General features: G+C 51.6%; 1 protein-coding gene across 1 annotated transcript; it reads right to left on the reverse strand.

The window, feature by feature from the left end:
• Positions 1-2,634: 2,634 nt before the first annotated feature.
• On the reverse strand, positions 2,635-15,389 carry Bgn (biglycan). Its single transcript, XM_006992486.4, has 8 exons — positions 15,260-15,389; positions 7,289-7,540; positions 6,820-6,932; positions 6,089-6,302; positions 5,366-5,476; positions 5,123-5,216; positions 4,840-4,978; positions 2,635-3,968 (listed from the first exon to the last, which is right to left on the reverse strand). The coding sequence occupies exons 2-8, from the start codon at positions 7,527-7,529 to the stop codon at positions 3,771-3,773; spliced, it is 1,110 nt and encodes a 369-aa protein (XP_006992548.1). The 5' UTR covers positions 7,530-7,540; positions 15,260-15,389; the 3' UTR covers positions 2,635-3,770.
• Between the last annotated feature and the right edge of the window lie 1,004 nt (positions 15,390-16,393).

Consider the following 16,393-nt stretch of genomic DNA (forward strand, 5'->3'; position numbering starts at 1 on the left):
GCACATATCTGCATACATTGCATATCATTAGTGTGTGCTTGCCTGAGTTTTTATGCATATGATGCACATGTGCTGCTGTCTTCATACATAGACTTGTATGTGTATATGTGCTTGTGTATATATTTGTGTGTACTTGTGTATGTCTTAATTTGTGTCTGTGTGCATGTGTGTTTCTCTCTGTACATGTGTGTTTGTGTATGTTTGCACATATTCATGCATGCTCATGCACAATGCTTGTATGCTCATGTGTGCATCTACGTATTTCTGTCTCAGTGTGTTCATATGTGCACATGTGAGTGTTCACCAGTTTAATGGCTGCCCAGCTGGCCTCTGCTTTGAGCCACATATGAACATGCCCACTACCCTTGGTAGCTCTGGTGTTCACAGCCCTTTTCCCCTTCCCACATTGATCTCCACTCAGCACATCAGGTTGTTTTGGTGCCATGACCCTGCAATGTACTCTTCCTTTTACTCCTCATTCAATCTGTCCCAAAGTCCAGGAACTCATACTCAAACAAATGTTGGGCTGGAACTTGTCTTCTATGCTCTGCATAATCACCACCATGGTGCTTCCAATGACCAAAGCCAGTGCCTAGAATATAACCCTACTTTACAACCCAGTGAAAATGAAGGTAGAGGACTGCTGGGTCTGAGGGACTATTTTAATGTAATTTTGGATTTTTTTAAGACTGATTTTCATGTAGCTAAACTCATCCATGAACTCCTGATTCTCTACCTCCCAAGTGCTAGGATTAGAGAGTGCACCTCCACACCCTCTTTCACTGTGATTTTTTTCAGTTCATTATTATCTAATAATTTGAAATGCACTCAATAGTAGAGTGAGATTGAAGAATTTAAACATATAATGTAAGATTTATTTATTTTTACCTTATGGGTATGTGTGTGTGCCCAAGTGTATGTATATGTACCACGTGCAAGCCTGGTGCCCATACAAAAGGGCATTTGGTCCTAGAAGAGGGGATTTGGATCTCTTGGTTGTAAGATACCCAAAGTGGGTACTGGGAACCAAACCAGGGTTCTCTGCAAGAGCAGCAAATGCTCTTAGCTGCCTAGCCATCTCTCCAGTCCCAAGGCAGAGGAATTTATGCCAGTGGCCAAGACCAGCTGCTATGAAGATGGAGTCTACCTTTAACCATTACCTACAAGCCTCATGGGCTCCTGTCTGGGGCCTTACAGCCTTTGGTCTAGACAATGTGGAGCTGTCTGTGGAATCCTTTCTCTGAACTTAAAACCTATGCAACATTTGTCTTCTGAGCTGCTGGTGGTGGCACTGACCTACTGGGTCCCTGATTTGAGACCTGCAGAGAATAGCCTTGTAAACTTTCTTGAAATGAGAGAAAGCCTGAAATGAAAAGAAAGGTGAATAGCAAGGGAGAGAGGCAGGAAGGGAAAACAGATGCAGTGGGGCTATGGAAGACTTGTTGAGGTGAATCCTGCCCCCAGAACACACCCTAGAGAAACACACTGAAGGCTTCATCTTTCTGTCTCTACCAGGGCTCATTGCTGCCTGCCCCTCCTTCCTACCAGCATGGGGACTGCACTGAGGACCTGACTCCTGGCCCTGGACCAGTGCCCTTGCCCTGTGTCTGCCCAGCTCAGCAGAGATTGCCAGGCTGTGGAGCACATGCCCCAGAATAGTGCTATGATGCTGCTGGGTGACATTCTATCTCTGGGCCACCACACTGAGTGGTGCCTCCCATCCCCAAAAGGAGAAACCTGGGCACACTGGGTGCCTTGGTTGCCAGGTCAGGCATAAGGGTATGGCTGTGTGTAAGAAGCCACAAGCAATGCCTCTAGGTGAACCCCTTGTGGTCTGTCAACTCACACTGGCCTTGGCTGCTCTATTTTCGCTGGCTGGCTGTCACTGCATAGGGAAGCCCCAGTTCCCATTACCTGAGCAGGAAGCCTTGTGCTTAGCCTGGGCCCACTTCAGACCCCAGAGGGTCTGCTTCTTTTCAGGTCATTCTTCCCTGGACCCAAACTAGAATGTCTCTCAGGATCCAGCTGCAGCCTGCTTCCAGTTCTCAGGGACCTGTGGGGTGCTGTGTGGGAAAGCAAGCCAAGCTGGCCCAAGTAGCTGCACCAATATACTGCCTGATACCAAGGGCTTCTCCCCTCTGCCATTTCCTAGTGCTAACATAGGTACTAGTCACTTTCCAGGCTGAAACAGGGTTCTGGAATTACTCTGTTCCCCTAATTCCATCTAGACAGGCAGGCAGGACTCTGCTGGGGTATTGAAGTTCCCTTCCTGAAGGCAGTGGGACCTAGCTTGGTATCCCATAGCCGGAAGGTGCTTGACAAATGCTCCACTCTGGGAGGGCAGATGTTACCTCAGGTGTGGCCTGCTTTATGGGTTCAGATTAAGAACAGCTGGGGCAATGGAAGGACCAAGAAAGGATGGGAAAAACAGACAAGACCTGGGCCTTATGTCTGGTCACTTAGTGTGTGCTTTTATAGCTCTGAACCTGAGGGTGAGGAGGGCCTTCTTCTGAGAGCAAGGACTGGAAGGGGACATGGAAAGGCAGAATGTTGGTGCCTGAGGAGGTCTCTTGCTTCACCTCTGCTCTCCTCTTGATGCCCATTGATGTCCCAGAGAAGTAGTACACAGAGTCGTATTGCACAGTGTTTCTTTAATTGAAAGACAACTGACCTTAGAAGCGGCACTCCCTCCAGCTGGGGGCAACTGCTCACCAACCCCTATTACAGCAGGGACCCAGGGGTGAGGGAGATGGACCTAGCCATATTGTAGAGAGGGCATGGGCTAATGAAGACTGGTTCTGGGGGGCTCTGGTGGTCTGCTGAGCCTCTCCAGGGGCTAGGAAGCTTCCTGCTCCTCATCTTGACAGCAGAGAGGCCCTCTTCCTGGACAATGTGGACAGGATTCTGGGCCTCACCTTTTGCCTCCTCCAGGGTTGGGGATCAAGTGCTTGGCAGGGCAATCAGGGAGAGAGTTGTCCCCAGTTTTGTTTGTGCAGGGACTGGCCAGAGACCTATGAAGCACAAAGCAGCCAGGGGATGGTCTCTCTCTGTGTGTGTATCTCTCTGTCTCTGTCTCTCTCTGTGTGATAGAGAGAGACAGAGACAGAGAGACATAGACAGACAGAGACAGAGACAGAGAGATGCAGACAGAGGCAGAGAGACAGAGACATATGCAGAGAGATTCAGAGATAGAGAGATATGAACCAGGTCCAGAGAGATGGCAGGGGAGATATCTACCACCCTAGAAGGAAGATAACAAGGTTGGAGAGAAGGACTTATCCAGGAGTTAGTAGAGCCAGGTGATGTCTGGGATGGACAGGTAATGAACTTGGGGTCACCAGAGGCCAAGGGCAGCAGGTAGGGTCCAAGAGAGCTAGAAGACAAACATGGGTGAGAAAGAGGAGGAACACATGCCTGGATAGAACAGTAGCTGTGGTAGAGTGCTGTGTCCACATTTGCTAGCCCCTCCTACCACAGACATCTGGGTGTCAGAATGGACAAGAAGAAAGATTTATAGGGAGTCTTTGAGTGGACACGGAAGGTGAGTGTTAAATCTCAAAAGCTGAGAGGAATGGGTGAGAGGACCAGGCCATATGCATATGTGCATGCTTGGGGGCCAGGGGGAGGCTGTGGTAGGGCAGTGAGTTAATGCTGGGGAACAAAGGTGTGTGTTGGGGGCTTTGCTTCTTTGCTTCCCCTTTCCCTGTGGAATGTCTGGCTATGTTCCTCAGAGACTTTCAGCAAGGCCGCCATTGTGGTTACCATTGCTTCTACTTCTTATAATTTCCAAATTGGATGGCCAGGCGGTCAGTGACGCAGCGGAAGGTGGCTGGCTGCACTTCCCAGTAGGGCACAGGGTTGTTGAAGAGGCTGATGCCGTTATAGTAGGCCCTCTTGACTCCGAAGCCCATGGGGCAGAAGTCGTTGATGCCCACCTTGGTGATGTTGTTGGAGTGCAGGTAGACCACCTAGGGGCAGAAGGGATGTGGCTGGAGCTTTTCATCAGGGCTCAGTATCACAGACCACCCTTCCTAGTCTGTTCCAGCCTAGGTAGATGTTGTAGGTTGTAGGCAAGTTGGAGGGCAGATGTAAGAGGGGTCAGGCCTGCCTCCATATTTGACTCCATCAGTCACTTCCTAGTATCACTTCATGGTCACCCTTTGATGGCCAGTTGGTGATTTTTCCCATGATTGAGAAGAGGACAAGGACCTGAGTATGTTAGTGGGTGTTGGCTGTGATTAGGGTGCTGGTGTATGACTGAACCCAGGGCAAGATGAGGGGCTCGGGTGAGGTATACAGAGAGTGGTGAGTTGGGATGGGTGAGGTGGGGGTTGTGTTTGGTAGAATGAGGCTGCTGTAGGAAACAAACATTGATCCTGACAGGATATCTATGTAGGAAAAATGGTACCTTAGGTTAGGAGCTCACTGGTGGTACTAATGTCGCCAGCCACTAGAGGGTGCTCTTAGCCTGGCATGGGTTGTGTTGCCCTAGGGGAGGATGAAAGTGCTTTCCACCATTGTGAATGGAGCTGAGATAAAAATTGAGGTCCAGAACAGGGTTGGGAAAGACATAGTTTGCCCATGTGGCTGGAGGCTAAGTCAGGGAAGGAGACTCCCCTTGTGAAGAGATCCCACAGATGGGAGTTAGCACTGCCTCAGTGCAAACAGAGAGTGGGCACTGTTCCAGTGAGGTCTGGATGAGGACATGGGACCCAGAGAGTAATCTAGGTCCTGTTATGCTGTCTACCCTGGGCCCCTGTAAAAAAGGGGGTCAGGAGAGCCAGGCAGTTCAGAGGCTGGTGCCATGACCCTACCCAGTCTTGGAAAGCCAGCTCTCACCTGGAGGAGCTTGAGGTCTGGAAGGCCAGCAGGCACCCGGGACAGTTTGTTGTTGTCCAAGTGGAGTTCCCGCAGGGTAGGCAGAAAACTCAGGCTCCCATTCTCAATCATCCGGATCTGGTTGTGGCCTAAGCCTAGCCTGAAGATAAGTAAATTTAGAAGTCATCAGAGGCTGGAGAGGAGGAGGACTGTGGAATAGAGCACAGGGTCTTGGGTGCCACCCTATGATCTGCCCTGTTTGCTGATGGAACCCTGCAGCTCCCAAGGACTGCCCCAACCTCACCTGTACAGCTTGGAGTAACGAAGTAGGTCCTCCAGCTCAATAGCCTGGATTTTGTTGTGGTCCAGGTGAAGTTCATTCAGGGTCTCAGGGAGATCTACTCAGAAGAGAGCATACTGGAAGGTAAGTTCAGGGTCTGGGGCAAGTAGAAGGTCCACTCTCTGCTTCAGGAAGAGAGTCCTGATCAAGTACACTGGGCAAACCCCCTTCAATGCTTCTGGAGGTCAGGTATTGACATTTTCCTACCTTTGGGGATACCAGTTAGCTTGGCCTCTGAGATGCGCAGGTAGTTGAGCTTCAGGCCATCAAAGGCTCCTGGTTCAAAGCCACTGTTCTCCAGGGGATTCCCACCCATCTCTAGGAGAGAAGCCCTGTCAGCCTGGAGCCAATCAGTGGCACCCCACATACCATCAGAGCCTGTTCTTTTCTGGACTGGGGATCTACTGATCACTGGCTCTTCCCACTTCCTCTAGAAAGCAGTTTAAGAATTTGCCCTGCTAACTAACTGAAAACTCCAGCTGTTCAAGATGACTCTGGCACTGTTCTTGGCCTCTGGGAGCTGGGAAGCAAGAGGAAAGTGTGGAGATCCAAAGATAAAGTCAGGTCCTCCAGAAGGCTATCCAACTCCTGCTGCTGTGGTGGTCCACTGCCCTTCTCCATTCTCTCTACCAGCCCAGTCTTCCTGTGTCCTGTACCCTCCCTTTACCCACAATGATTACTCAAATTGGGGTTTTGTCAAGAAACACAGTGATCTTCTTTTAGACTATTTTTGAGACTCTTTCTTGAACTGAGCCTTTAAAGCTGCCCCAGTCTCCTTCATCATGTCCTAAAACAAGCTTCTGGAACATTCTGAGGCACACAGGGCTTCTCCATGACTGCACAGGACAGTCCCCAGGACCCATCTGCCCTGGTTGGAAGAGATCTCCTCTACCTGGCTCCTTTATAGGCCAAGATACAGACTACTCTCACCAATGCAGTTCATGTTCCGGAGCCCGCTGAACACGCCCTTGGGCACTTTTCGGATACGGTTGTCATGGATGCGTAGCTCCACCAGGGAGCTGGGCAGGTTGGGAGGTATCTCCACCAGGTGGTTCTTGGAGATGTAGAGTTTCTGCAGCTTCCGCAGAGGGCTAAAGGCCTTCTCATGGATCTTGGAGATCTTATTGTTTACCAGGACCAGGGCCTGAGGCAGGGCAGGGGACCAAGGTGAGTATCTCAGCCCCTGACTCCACCTCCCCTCTTCCTCTGCCTCCTGAACTTACTACTAATGGCACTTGAGACATCTGAACCTGTTTGGTCTCATAGAGGTCAGTCTGTGTTTGTGAGCAGAGTGCATAGCAAGGAGCTGAGGTTAGCTCCAAGCTGCCCTGGGAGTGCCATCACTGCCTAGCATACTTGGCTAGTCAGTTTCTCCAAGAGCTACAATGGGATCTACTCTTTTCTGTGTTGCTCAGAGGAACCAATAAAATGCAAAGTTTTCAGTCAAAAAGGGAACTGACCTGAGGGATTTTTATCTTGCACCCATACTCATAATCCATGGTCTAGGGTGTTCCCAATCCAGCCAGCCCCAGACTTACCTCAACTCCATTGGCTCCCAGCCCCTCTTCCCAGCCCCATTTGTGAGCACCCCTTCTCCCAGCCAAAGAAACATCAAACTCTTCCCAGCTCCTCAGAAATGGCAGGGGCAGGAGGAGGCTTACATAGAGGTGCTGGAGGCCTTTGAAGTCATCCTTGTGGATCTCAGAGATATCATTATTTTGCAGGTCTAGCAGTGTGGTGTCAGGTGAGATCTCCTTAGGCACAGTCTTCAGACCTGGGGATCATCACCATCACCAGCATAAGCCTGGCTCATCCAGTCTGCTGTCACAGTGGTGGGCACACACATACATATGGACGCACAGAAAGACACTAGTACAAATGCAGGGACTCTGAGCTAATGAATACCAGCTCCAGAGCTTGCACATTCTACTTGCTTTTCACATGCCAGACACTGGACACCCTCAAACATTCATACCTTAACACCTCAGTCTGTGGTGACTCATAACATTACCACCCACACCATTCTACATCCCTCTCACAAGATAGCCCATGTATCCCCTTTAGTAGGGCCTCCCAGGCAGGGCCTATGCCTCTCTGAACACTCTCACATTAAACTGCCTAGCGACTCACCCAAGTCAGAGCACTGAACAACCCGCAGGTGGCAGTGGCAGCCGAAAGGACACATGGCACTGAAGGTAGGTGTAAGAGAGTCCATGTCGGGGACACCTGAGGTGGTGTCTGAGCCTGAAGCCTCCTCATCATTCATCACGAGCAGCCCATCATCCAAGGTGAAGTCCCAGAAGCCCTTCTGCTCAAAGGGCAGGGCCTGGCTCAGGGCCAGCATCAAGGTGAGTAGCCACAGGGGACTCATGGTGAATGTTCCTGGGAGCAAAAAGTGAGAAGGGCCACTATGTTGGCACTGTGTTCCCCTATCCCTCACAAGGGATGGCTAGGAGGCAGCAGAGGGAGGAGGTATGGATAAGAGGCACCAGTCAGGGTAGGAGTGTTGGCCAGCCAAGAGGGAAAGAGGGATCCTCTTTCCACTCCCCTCCCCTTCCTGGAAGGAGCTGGTTTCACTGGGCAATGAAATGTCTTCCCAATTAGCTCAAGGCTGCCCCCACCACCACTGAGTCAGCCAGAGCCTGCTTCACTGCCTGAGGGTTAGGGGTCAGTGAGGCCAAATGGAGGCTGAGAGGAAGCCCAGCTATTGGACCCCTGGCCACCTGGCTAATCCCTCCCAAGAGTGAGCTTGGAAGATTTGGATGTTATTAGTTTAACTGGGTGATGAGTGAGTCATCCCCTTCAAAGTTTGAGTCCCTCCACAGTGCGCAAATTGTATGTTGTTCTGAGATGGTCCAGAGGCCAAGACATGAGGTGGACGGAAAAAGAGAGAGAGAGGAAGGGAGAGAGGGAGGGAGGGAGGGAGGGAGGGAGGGAGGGAGAGAGAGAGAGACAGAGAGACAGAGAGAGACAGAGAGAGACAGAGAGAGACAGAGAGATAGACGGACACACACACACACACAGAGAGAGAGAGAGAGAGAGAGAGAGAGAGAGAGAGAGAGAGATTCTCCATTCTCCAATTCTGTGGCAACACCAAGCCAGAGTCCTGGGAATTAGGGGATCAGTACTTGGCATCTCCCTTCCTCTCATTTCCCAGGACTCAGCCTGCAAAACTCAGGGCTCCCACATCTATCTCTGCTCTTTCTTTGTGCCCATGGCCCTGGCACCATAGAGAAGATCCCAAGGAGAGTAGGCTGCTGCCAGAGTAACAGGGCAGGGTTGGGCTTGTCTTGAGGCCCCCCAGGCTGAGGCAGTGGGGTGGGGGTGGAGATTCTATGCTGCCTGAGCCTGCCCACAGCACCCACATCTCCTGTTTCTTCCTACTGCATTCAACCACCCAAGCAGGGCATAGTCTGCAGGACAAGGCCAGAGCCCCTGTCTCTCTTACGACTCCTTGCCCAACTTCATGGCAAAGGCTCAGGGTATTTTGGTTTGTTTACCCCATCTTCTAAATAGGGAATCCATGTTGGCTTTGCTAGCCTCCCAGGCTTGGATGTCTGGGGTTGTCCTGGTGCATGTGTGAACAGGAAGCCCTGTCTCTTGAAGACTTAAAGCAGTCCCAGCTCAGAGAGGCCTCGTATGGGGCATAGTTTGGTGGGGAAGCTGGGATATTTGGGGCTCCATCTGGGCTAAATAAGCTCCTCTGATCTCAACTGCTGGAGGCAAAAGTAGAAGGAACCCAGTTGACAAGAGGGCTGGGCTCACTGCTGCTTTGAAATCCTCAGCACCAGTGAGGAGGGAGGTTGGGACACCCCAATTTGGTTAGGCACAAGCACTGCCTATCTAGTGGATGTCAGCCCCAGAAGAAATCTCACTGTATGTTGTTGCTTGAAAAGCCCCAGATTTGTGTGTGTGTGTGGGGGGGGGACCTCACACACAGAGACCCAACCCCAGTTCTCAAGGCCCGTCCTGGCTCCCATCTTATATCAGTGGACAGAAAGGCCTGCACAGAGGTTAGTGATGAGCTGCTTCCTGGAGAGACTAGAGAAGCCTTTCTGATACCCAAAGGTCACACAGCAAAGTAGGGGACACAGCCAAAAGCTTGGCTCAATTTCCTTTTTATATGCAGAAGTGGGTATGGTGTTGACTCCCGAGATTATAAGAAGTCCTCAGCTGGGTGAGTGTCCTGCCTCCTTCATTCCTTCCAAGTAGCCTCAAGATGCTCACCCAAGTCTGGCCCAGCAAGACACAGCAGATTCCCCAGAAAGTCTGGGCCCCAGAGTAGCTAGAAAGACCAGTCATCTCTCAGCTACAACCTCCAGGACAGTGTAGGGAACTTGCCCAAGGCAGATGGACCAAAAGGGCAGGGAGGAGAAGCAAGAGCAGCCCAGAGCAGTCAGAAGAGGCAGAAGGGGTCTAGAGAGCAAGATGGAATGGCAGGGAAGGAGTGAGGCACTGTCCCCACCCCTCTGCACTGCCCACCCACCTGCCTGTCCCTTCTGCCAAAGCTACCCTGCAGGAGGATGAGTCAAGGCTAGAATTTATGCCTATCTGAACTACAGGACCCACAATCCACCTGGATAGGCCAGGAATCAAGGGAGATGGCATGGACAGGGGATGCAGTTGGACAGAGGACCATCTTCGTGAAGCCAACCCAGATCCTTTGGAACTATAGCGTAGCCTGGAGATCTCCACAGGGCATCTTTTTCCTAGGCAGGAATCTCCCAAAAAGCCTTTTGTAGCCCATAAACAACCAGAGCATGATGTTCCTCTGTAGGCACTGCAGCCTGTTCGGATTACAAACCTCCTCCACCCAGAGAAAGGAGCTGTAGAACTCTAGGTGGCTTTATATAAGTAGATTTGAGAGGACATTGGTGTGGGGCTCCACAAGGGGCTAGGAGAATGATACAAGGAGATCCAAGTCTGTTGTCAGTTCTAATCCAGGCTCAACCTGGGGTACGAGGCTCAAGGCCCATGCAGAGGCAGGATGGAGTTTGGCTGCTTTTTCAGGGCTTAAAGCTTAAGGGGCGGGGACCAGGCAGTCTTCCCAGTATAGCCCTCATTTTCATTCAGAAAACTGGCACTAGATTCAGTACCCATATTCTGCAGGGATGGGGGCATGCCAGACACAGAGCCCAAAGAAGGGGATTCCATTAAATTAAGAGAGTGCAGAGGGTAGGCCTTCTTCATGTCTGCACCACCACTAGTGTCACTTTATGGATGAGAGAACTGAGGCCTACAAAGAGGAACTGATTTCTCCCAAGTCCTCTATTTACTCAACCTGAACAGAGTCCAGCTTTGGTCACTCTAGGGTCTGAGCTTTCAGCTTCTGGTCCATGAATGAGGGTAGCTTCTGAGAAACTCTGGGCCTGTAAGTGGGTAATACAGAGACCCAGAATGGGTGGGAGAATCACTAAGTGGGGTTATGGTGACAGCGGGGGTGCTGCAGATAGTCTCACATGCCTCCCTTTCTCAACTCCCTCAAATTGAGCCCTCACCCCCGTACACTGAGGAAGCAGGCAAAGTTGCAGTCAGGAAGGGATCTTCTGTGGACAGACCCTGTAAGACCTATAGAGAGTTTCTCCAATTCCACTTCACCTTTCCACTGGGGCTTCCAGACCTCATTTTCCCTTTGTTGGCCTCTTTGGCTGTTCTTATGCTCCATCAAAGTGAGCTCTGAGCTTGCTGGGCAACAGCTCATCAGAGCAAAGGAAAGAAGTGGTCATCATGGTGAGCTGAGCTTGGCAACTGCAGATGTGAACAGGGGAAGGGAATGGGCTTCCTGGAGTCTGCGCCACCACCCCAATAGGGCCCTCCTTGTCTGTTCCTCTGAAAGCCAGTGTAGTTCTTCATGCAGGATTGCTCTGGGTCACAGCCAAGCAAGACGTGCTGTCAGTCTCTGAGAACATGGAAGGGCTGTGCTAGGCATTCAGGCTAGGCCAAGGGTGGCAGGGGCAAGGCTTGAGGTCTGGCAGGCAATGGGAGCTTGCCTGCAGATGTGGGGCTGGCAGCTGCCAAGGAGCAGACACCAAGTGCAGTCTCAGCAACCTCCTCCTGGGGCATTGGGCCCTGCTGAGCAACTGTACCTCAACTGTGATAAACGGAAGATGCTGCCTTCTACCAAGTTCTGCTGTGCTCCTGGGACTGTGCAGGTGGGGAAATGTGTGAGTGACAGGAGATACTAGGCACTGTTTTTCCTTCCTCTGATCATTAAAGGCAAGCTGACAATTGACCTGCTTCCTGCTGCCCTCTAAGGCCACCTAGCTCCAGCCTAATATTTAAGTGTCAACTAGAAGGATGGGATGTATGCTTTTAGTATGCCACATGGTGAGCAAAGTCTAAGCCAAACTGGTCAGGGCCACATCTTACTACCTGTGGCCCTGGCACTGATAGAGTAGCTGGGTAGTCAGATACAGCTCTCCAACAGACTTGGGAGTGGGTTGTACCTGAATGCAGGTGTCAGAGGTGCCTGGGGTATATAGAGGTGGTGGGTGCATTGAGTGAGAACTTTCTATTGCTTGTCCCTGCCCTATTGAGAAACTTCTGGAAAGAATCCTTATATCAGATGATTGGAGGTACTATGTTTCCTAGTCCCTTTGCACCTGACCCATGTGTCTGCCCACCTCCTCCCACTTACTAACAAAGTCTGGGCTCCTACTCACCATGTGCTAGAATTTTCAAAGGAGAGGAGGATGCTGTCACTTCTCAATGGTGGAAAAGGAGAGTCAAATGATTTCTTTACTACCCAACCCCTGGTGACCATAACACTTTTAACAGTTGATAGGTGTCTAGTAAGCTGAGGCTAAGATAATTTGTCCCAAACTCTTTCCCATGGCCTCACAGTGAGGTAAAAGTCAGGCTAAGATGTCACAGTGTCTGTCTGTCTACCTGCTCATCCCAAGCCCCACTCCTGAAGAGAGTAGCAAGGCAACAGATTCCAGATCCCAGAGAGGCCCCTTTCTTCCATGTCTTGGGGTTCTTGAACTCTCTCCCAAATATCACGTCCCGTACTGCTTGCCAGGAACTCTGGCTGTGGTGGGATTCAGCCTCATGCAGTCATCTGGGAAAGGCCAAGAGCCTCTTCATTTACAGTCTTCCCAGGCTGACTGGTTTCCTGGATGCTTGCAGCCACTAAAGCACATGGAAAGGCCACATCTGGGGCTTTCTGGACTTAGAGCAATAAGGAATCTGGAAGAAGTTAGTTAAAGTGACCGTTGGCTGTGGGCTATAAAAGTTGGGTAAGGGACTTATTGGCCTGGAAGAGGACAGGAGACAAAGCCCTGTTCTTAAACCCCAGAGGAGTTGGCCCAGCAAACCCAGGCCTTCCTCTGAGGACACCTGAATCTGTTGCTTTCTGGAAGGCTGGAGGATGGTCTGAGGTCTGAACATGGGACAAGTGTGAGTCACACTTTCCCTCCCCGTGTCCCACCCCCACCCCGTGAGATTTGCGGAAAGGACTCTGTGGGTGGCCAAGATGTGATAGGTGATGCTGCTGGCCTTCCCCAGCCCAATGTGTCTGAGCACAAAGGAATATAAGTCTCCTGGAGGTGAGGAAGGGGTGAGAAACAATGCTAACTGCCCCAGAATTCAGTGGATAAGGCCAGAGCAGGAGCCCCTTGCTTAGCTTGTCTTTAGAGGGAGACTGTACCTGCCCTGCAATCTTTGGTCCATCCATGACTGGGTATCCAGGAACATTCATTCACACTGACCCTACTTCTTGGTGTGAGGGAGGTCCTGTGCTGGAGTGTCTCCCTACAACCAATTGGCCTCCCTACAATGGGGAGAGCCTAATGCTAGGACTGTTGGGATGTGGAGGCCAGACTAGAAGATGGGTGGGGCATTTAAGAGCAGGGACAAAGGAGGAATAGCAGGAGGGAGTCGTGGTCGATGTGGAGATAGTCAGGGGGTGTTGTGGGTGAGCAAGGAAGCTGAAGGGTTCCAGTAGTTGGAGAATTAGAGGCTATTGGTGTTGGGGGAGGCATGCTGAGAATCCTGTGGGACCAAGGACTAGTGACTTCTGGGATAGACTTGTGGTACTTTGTTTCTGCAGGGAGAGAAGGTGAAAGACCATGGTGGGTGAGCCCAGGCAAAGGGGAGACTAGAATGTAGTCTAGTCCCCACCCCACCCCAACACAGGGTGACAGGAATCGAGTGATATAGGGAGGATCCCAGTGCAGATTGTCAAGTATAGCCTTAATTATTCTTCTGAGGATTTGACTGTGATTAGAGGGATATAGACATTGTCACAGGATGGCTACAGAATGCTGCTGAAGAAAGCTCTTTTTTACCTTTGAAACATCCCTTTTCCTTCTATCTCATCATGTTGCCAGTCTGTCAACAGCCTAGGGCTTGGGAGGGACAGGGGAAAGATTTGGGTCAGTGCTAGCAAGTTATCTGACATGATGGTCAGTGGCTGGCACACCCATCTGGGCCCCTAAAACTAGCTGGTCCAGATTCACTTTGCATGTAGTAGGACTTCGACCACTGTTCTGGGTAGGGTGCAGAAGCAGTGGTAGACTGGAGTCTTTTGGAGTGGAAAGTGGACCAGTGTAGGAATGGGCCAGAGAGGCCCAGTTACCACACCCAGGTGGCCAGCTGGCTATGGAGCCCCCTCTACTCCCTGGCTCAGAGTCTCCTCCTCCTGCCATGCCCTAGTGGCTTAGAGGCAGACCCACATCCTCCTGTCAGCATGGCTACACTGCCTGCCTTCAAAGGTTCATGCCATTTGGCCTTCAGCAGCCATACACAGTCATGTTCCACACAAAGTACCCCTGCCCACCCACAAGTTCTCCTAGGGTGTGGGTGGCACAAGCAACTGATCACATGTCCAGATGCCTGTCCCTGGGAATCTTGCTGGCATCTAGGGGGCGTCTCCAGCTTGTATCAATTCTAGTCATTACACAGCAGAAAGCCAGCAGGCCAGAGGGGAACATAGGTAGAAGCTCCGAAAGATGAAATTGGAGTCACCCAGGTGCTATGTCCTTGGCCTAATGAAGATTTCCTCTGCCTGCTCCACCTACAGCTCCTCCCTGCAGGGTCCTATGCCTCCTACTCTGGGCAGACGGGAGAGAGCCTGGTCCCACCCCTGGGGGCAGTGACAGGGTACTCCAGTCCCCCAATCTTCACTAGACTTGGCGCATGCCCGAATTACTTGTCTCTTGATTCCTCTCCTGAACCCCTTGACAGGCCCCTCAGGGCCCCAAGCCATATTTGTCCCTGCGAACATGGCACAATTGCCCAATTTTCTACATCCATCTCATCCTCTGCCCGTTCTGCATCTCAGCTCAAGAGGGTTCTGGAAACAGATAGGACTGAGATAAACAGGAGGAACCCAAGACCCCTATAGCTGGGGCTCTGTGGACCCACACCTTGCCCAGGAGAGGGTGGAAGCAGGGCGTTAGTCTGTGGTGAGTGTGGAATATCAGGGCAAGTTGCCTGAAGTATGCCTGGGAGCACAAGTCTCTCAGACTACTCCAAGTGGAGACTTTGCCAGTGCTGAATTTTGCATTGGCCCCATCCTCCCTGACCTGGCTAGGTGCCAAGCCCCCAAGAAAGGCTGAACTGGGAGAGCAAGGCTAGCAGGAGTGGAGGGTATGCCTGAGCCTTGCCATGAAGGGATCGAGCTGTGGGTAGAGCCAGCATGCCAGCCACCCAGCCCTGCCTCAGTGATGTTCTGGGAAGCAGCACAGGGGACGCTCCCTGCCCACCCCCCAGAGGCAGAGAGGCAAATCATGGGTGAACTTAGCAACTAAGCAAGTTCAGAGGGGAGAAGGAAAGGAAGGGTGGGAAGAAAGTTCAGGGAAGAGGGTGGGGAGAAGAGGTAGAAATGGGATAAGGACCAAAAGGGTCACAGGGTGTTGATGAAAGGACACAAAGCCTTTGGTGTAGAGAGAGCAGTAATGAAGCCGTGGAGGTACAGACAGTGGGAGAGCAAGACTACAGATTGAGGAATCAGATGTAGCAGGGCCGCTGTGCGAGCAGCAGGATTGTCAGCATCTCTGGGTTAGTGAGGTAACAGCATAGCCAGAAATGAAGACAACAAGGACAAATTGAGGTCTTTATGGGAGAGTGGAGTCAGTTCGGGGCTTGAGCAGGCCCTACCTGGGGAGGGGGAAGCAGCCAGGTGCAGGCTGGTTAGTTGGTGGGCTAGGATGTCAGGCTGTCCGTGTATCTGTCCGTCAGGCAAGACCAACCGGGAGCAGCTGCTCACTCCTGGGCAGTTCGTGGAGAGAGGGAGACAGAGGCAGTGGGAGGGAGGCTAAAGGCTGGGCGGGCGGGCGGGCCAGCCCGACAGGGAGGGGACGAGCAGGGAGGGGGCGGAGAGGGAGACAAGGAGGGAGGGGGCTGGTGGAGCAGACAGGGAGAGAAGGAGGGAGGGAGGAAGGGCAGCTGGGAGGGAGGGGGCAGGCTTCCGAGCCCCCTGGCAGCTTCAAAGGAAGCAATTTTCTTGTAGACGGCGAGGCTGTGTGGTACCCCTCCCCCTATGTCCCCCACCCTGGCCCCTGCCTCAAGCACACTTTGAAAGGACACACACACTTACTTAGGGACAGACCCTTGGTGTCTCTGGGCAAACAGACTCACAGAGTCAAACTTTCCACTGCTCAAATAGGGACATTGAGGTGCTTGCTGGCATACTGCCAGGCAGAAGAAAGTAAGAGGAGATGAGGGGAGGTAACCTTATGGCTAGGATAGTGAGTGGCCCTGGAATTCTGTCCTAATTCCACCCAGAACCTCTGTCTGGTCTGAAACAAGGGGGTGGTTTGGGGATCCAGAGAAGTAGGGGATTGTAGGCTTCTAGGAGTGCTTATCTAGGCTCCTAGGGGCCTGGTAAGCCTTTCCTCCCCATCCCTTCCTCCTTTAAAAACGGATTTGTCCCCAGATTCTGGAGACCTTCTTGGCTCACCTCCCTGAAGACTTTGAGAAGTTAGCAAAGCTAATTTGGAGAAGAGGAACCAAGTCCCTTATCTTCTTGCTTAACTCCTACAGGGTGGCCAGGATGTCATAACCATTGTCTCTGTTGGGGAAAGTTCCTTTGGTCACTTTCAGGAGTAACTGGGTTAGCCTGCCAAACCTCAGCTGCTTCTCGATGGCCCAAAAGAGTCATGGTCCCTAGTGTGGCATCTACCTGTCTAGTGATGTACTACCTCTCCTTTGCTAGTACAGTTTCCAAGATATAAAGGTGAGAGCCCTTAGATGATGGGAGAGACTGAATCAGGGAGCCACACTGAAATCTGA

The sequence above is a fragment of the Peromyscus maniculatus genome, chromosome X, assembly GCF_049852395.1.
Source record: "Peromyscus maniculatus bairdii isolate BWxNUB_F1_BW_parent chromosome X, HU_Pman_BW_mat_3.1, whole genome shotgun sequence".
In the NCBI taxonomy this organism is placed as follows: Eukaryota; Metazoa; Chordata; class Mammalia; order Rodentia; family Cricetidae; genus Peromyscus; species Peromyscus maniculatus.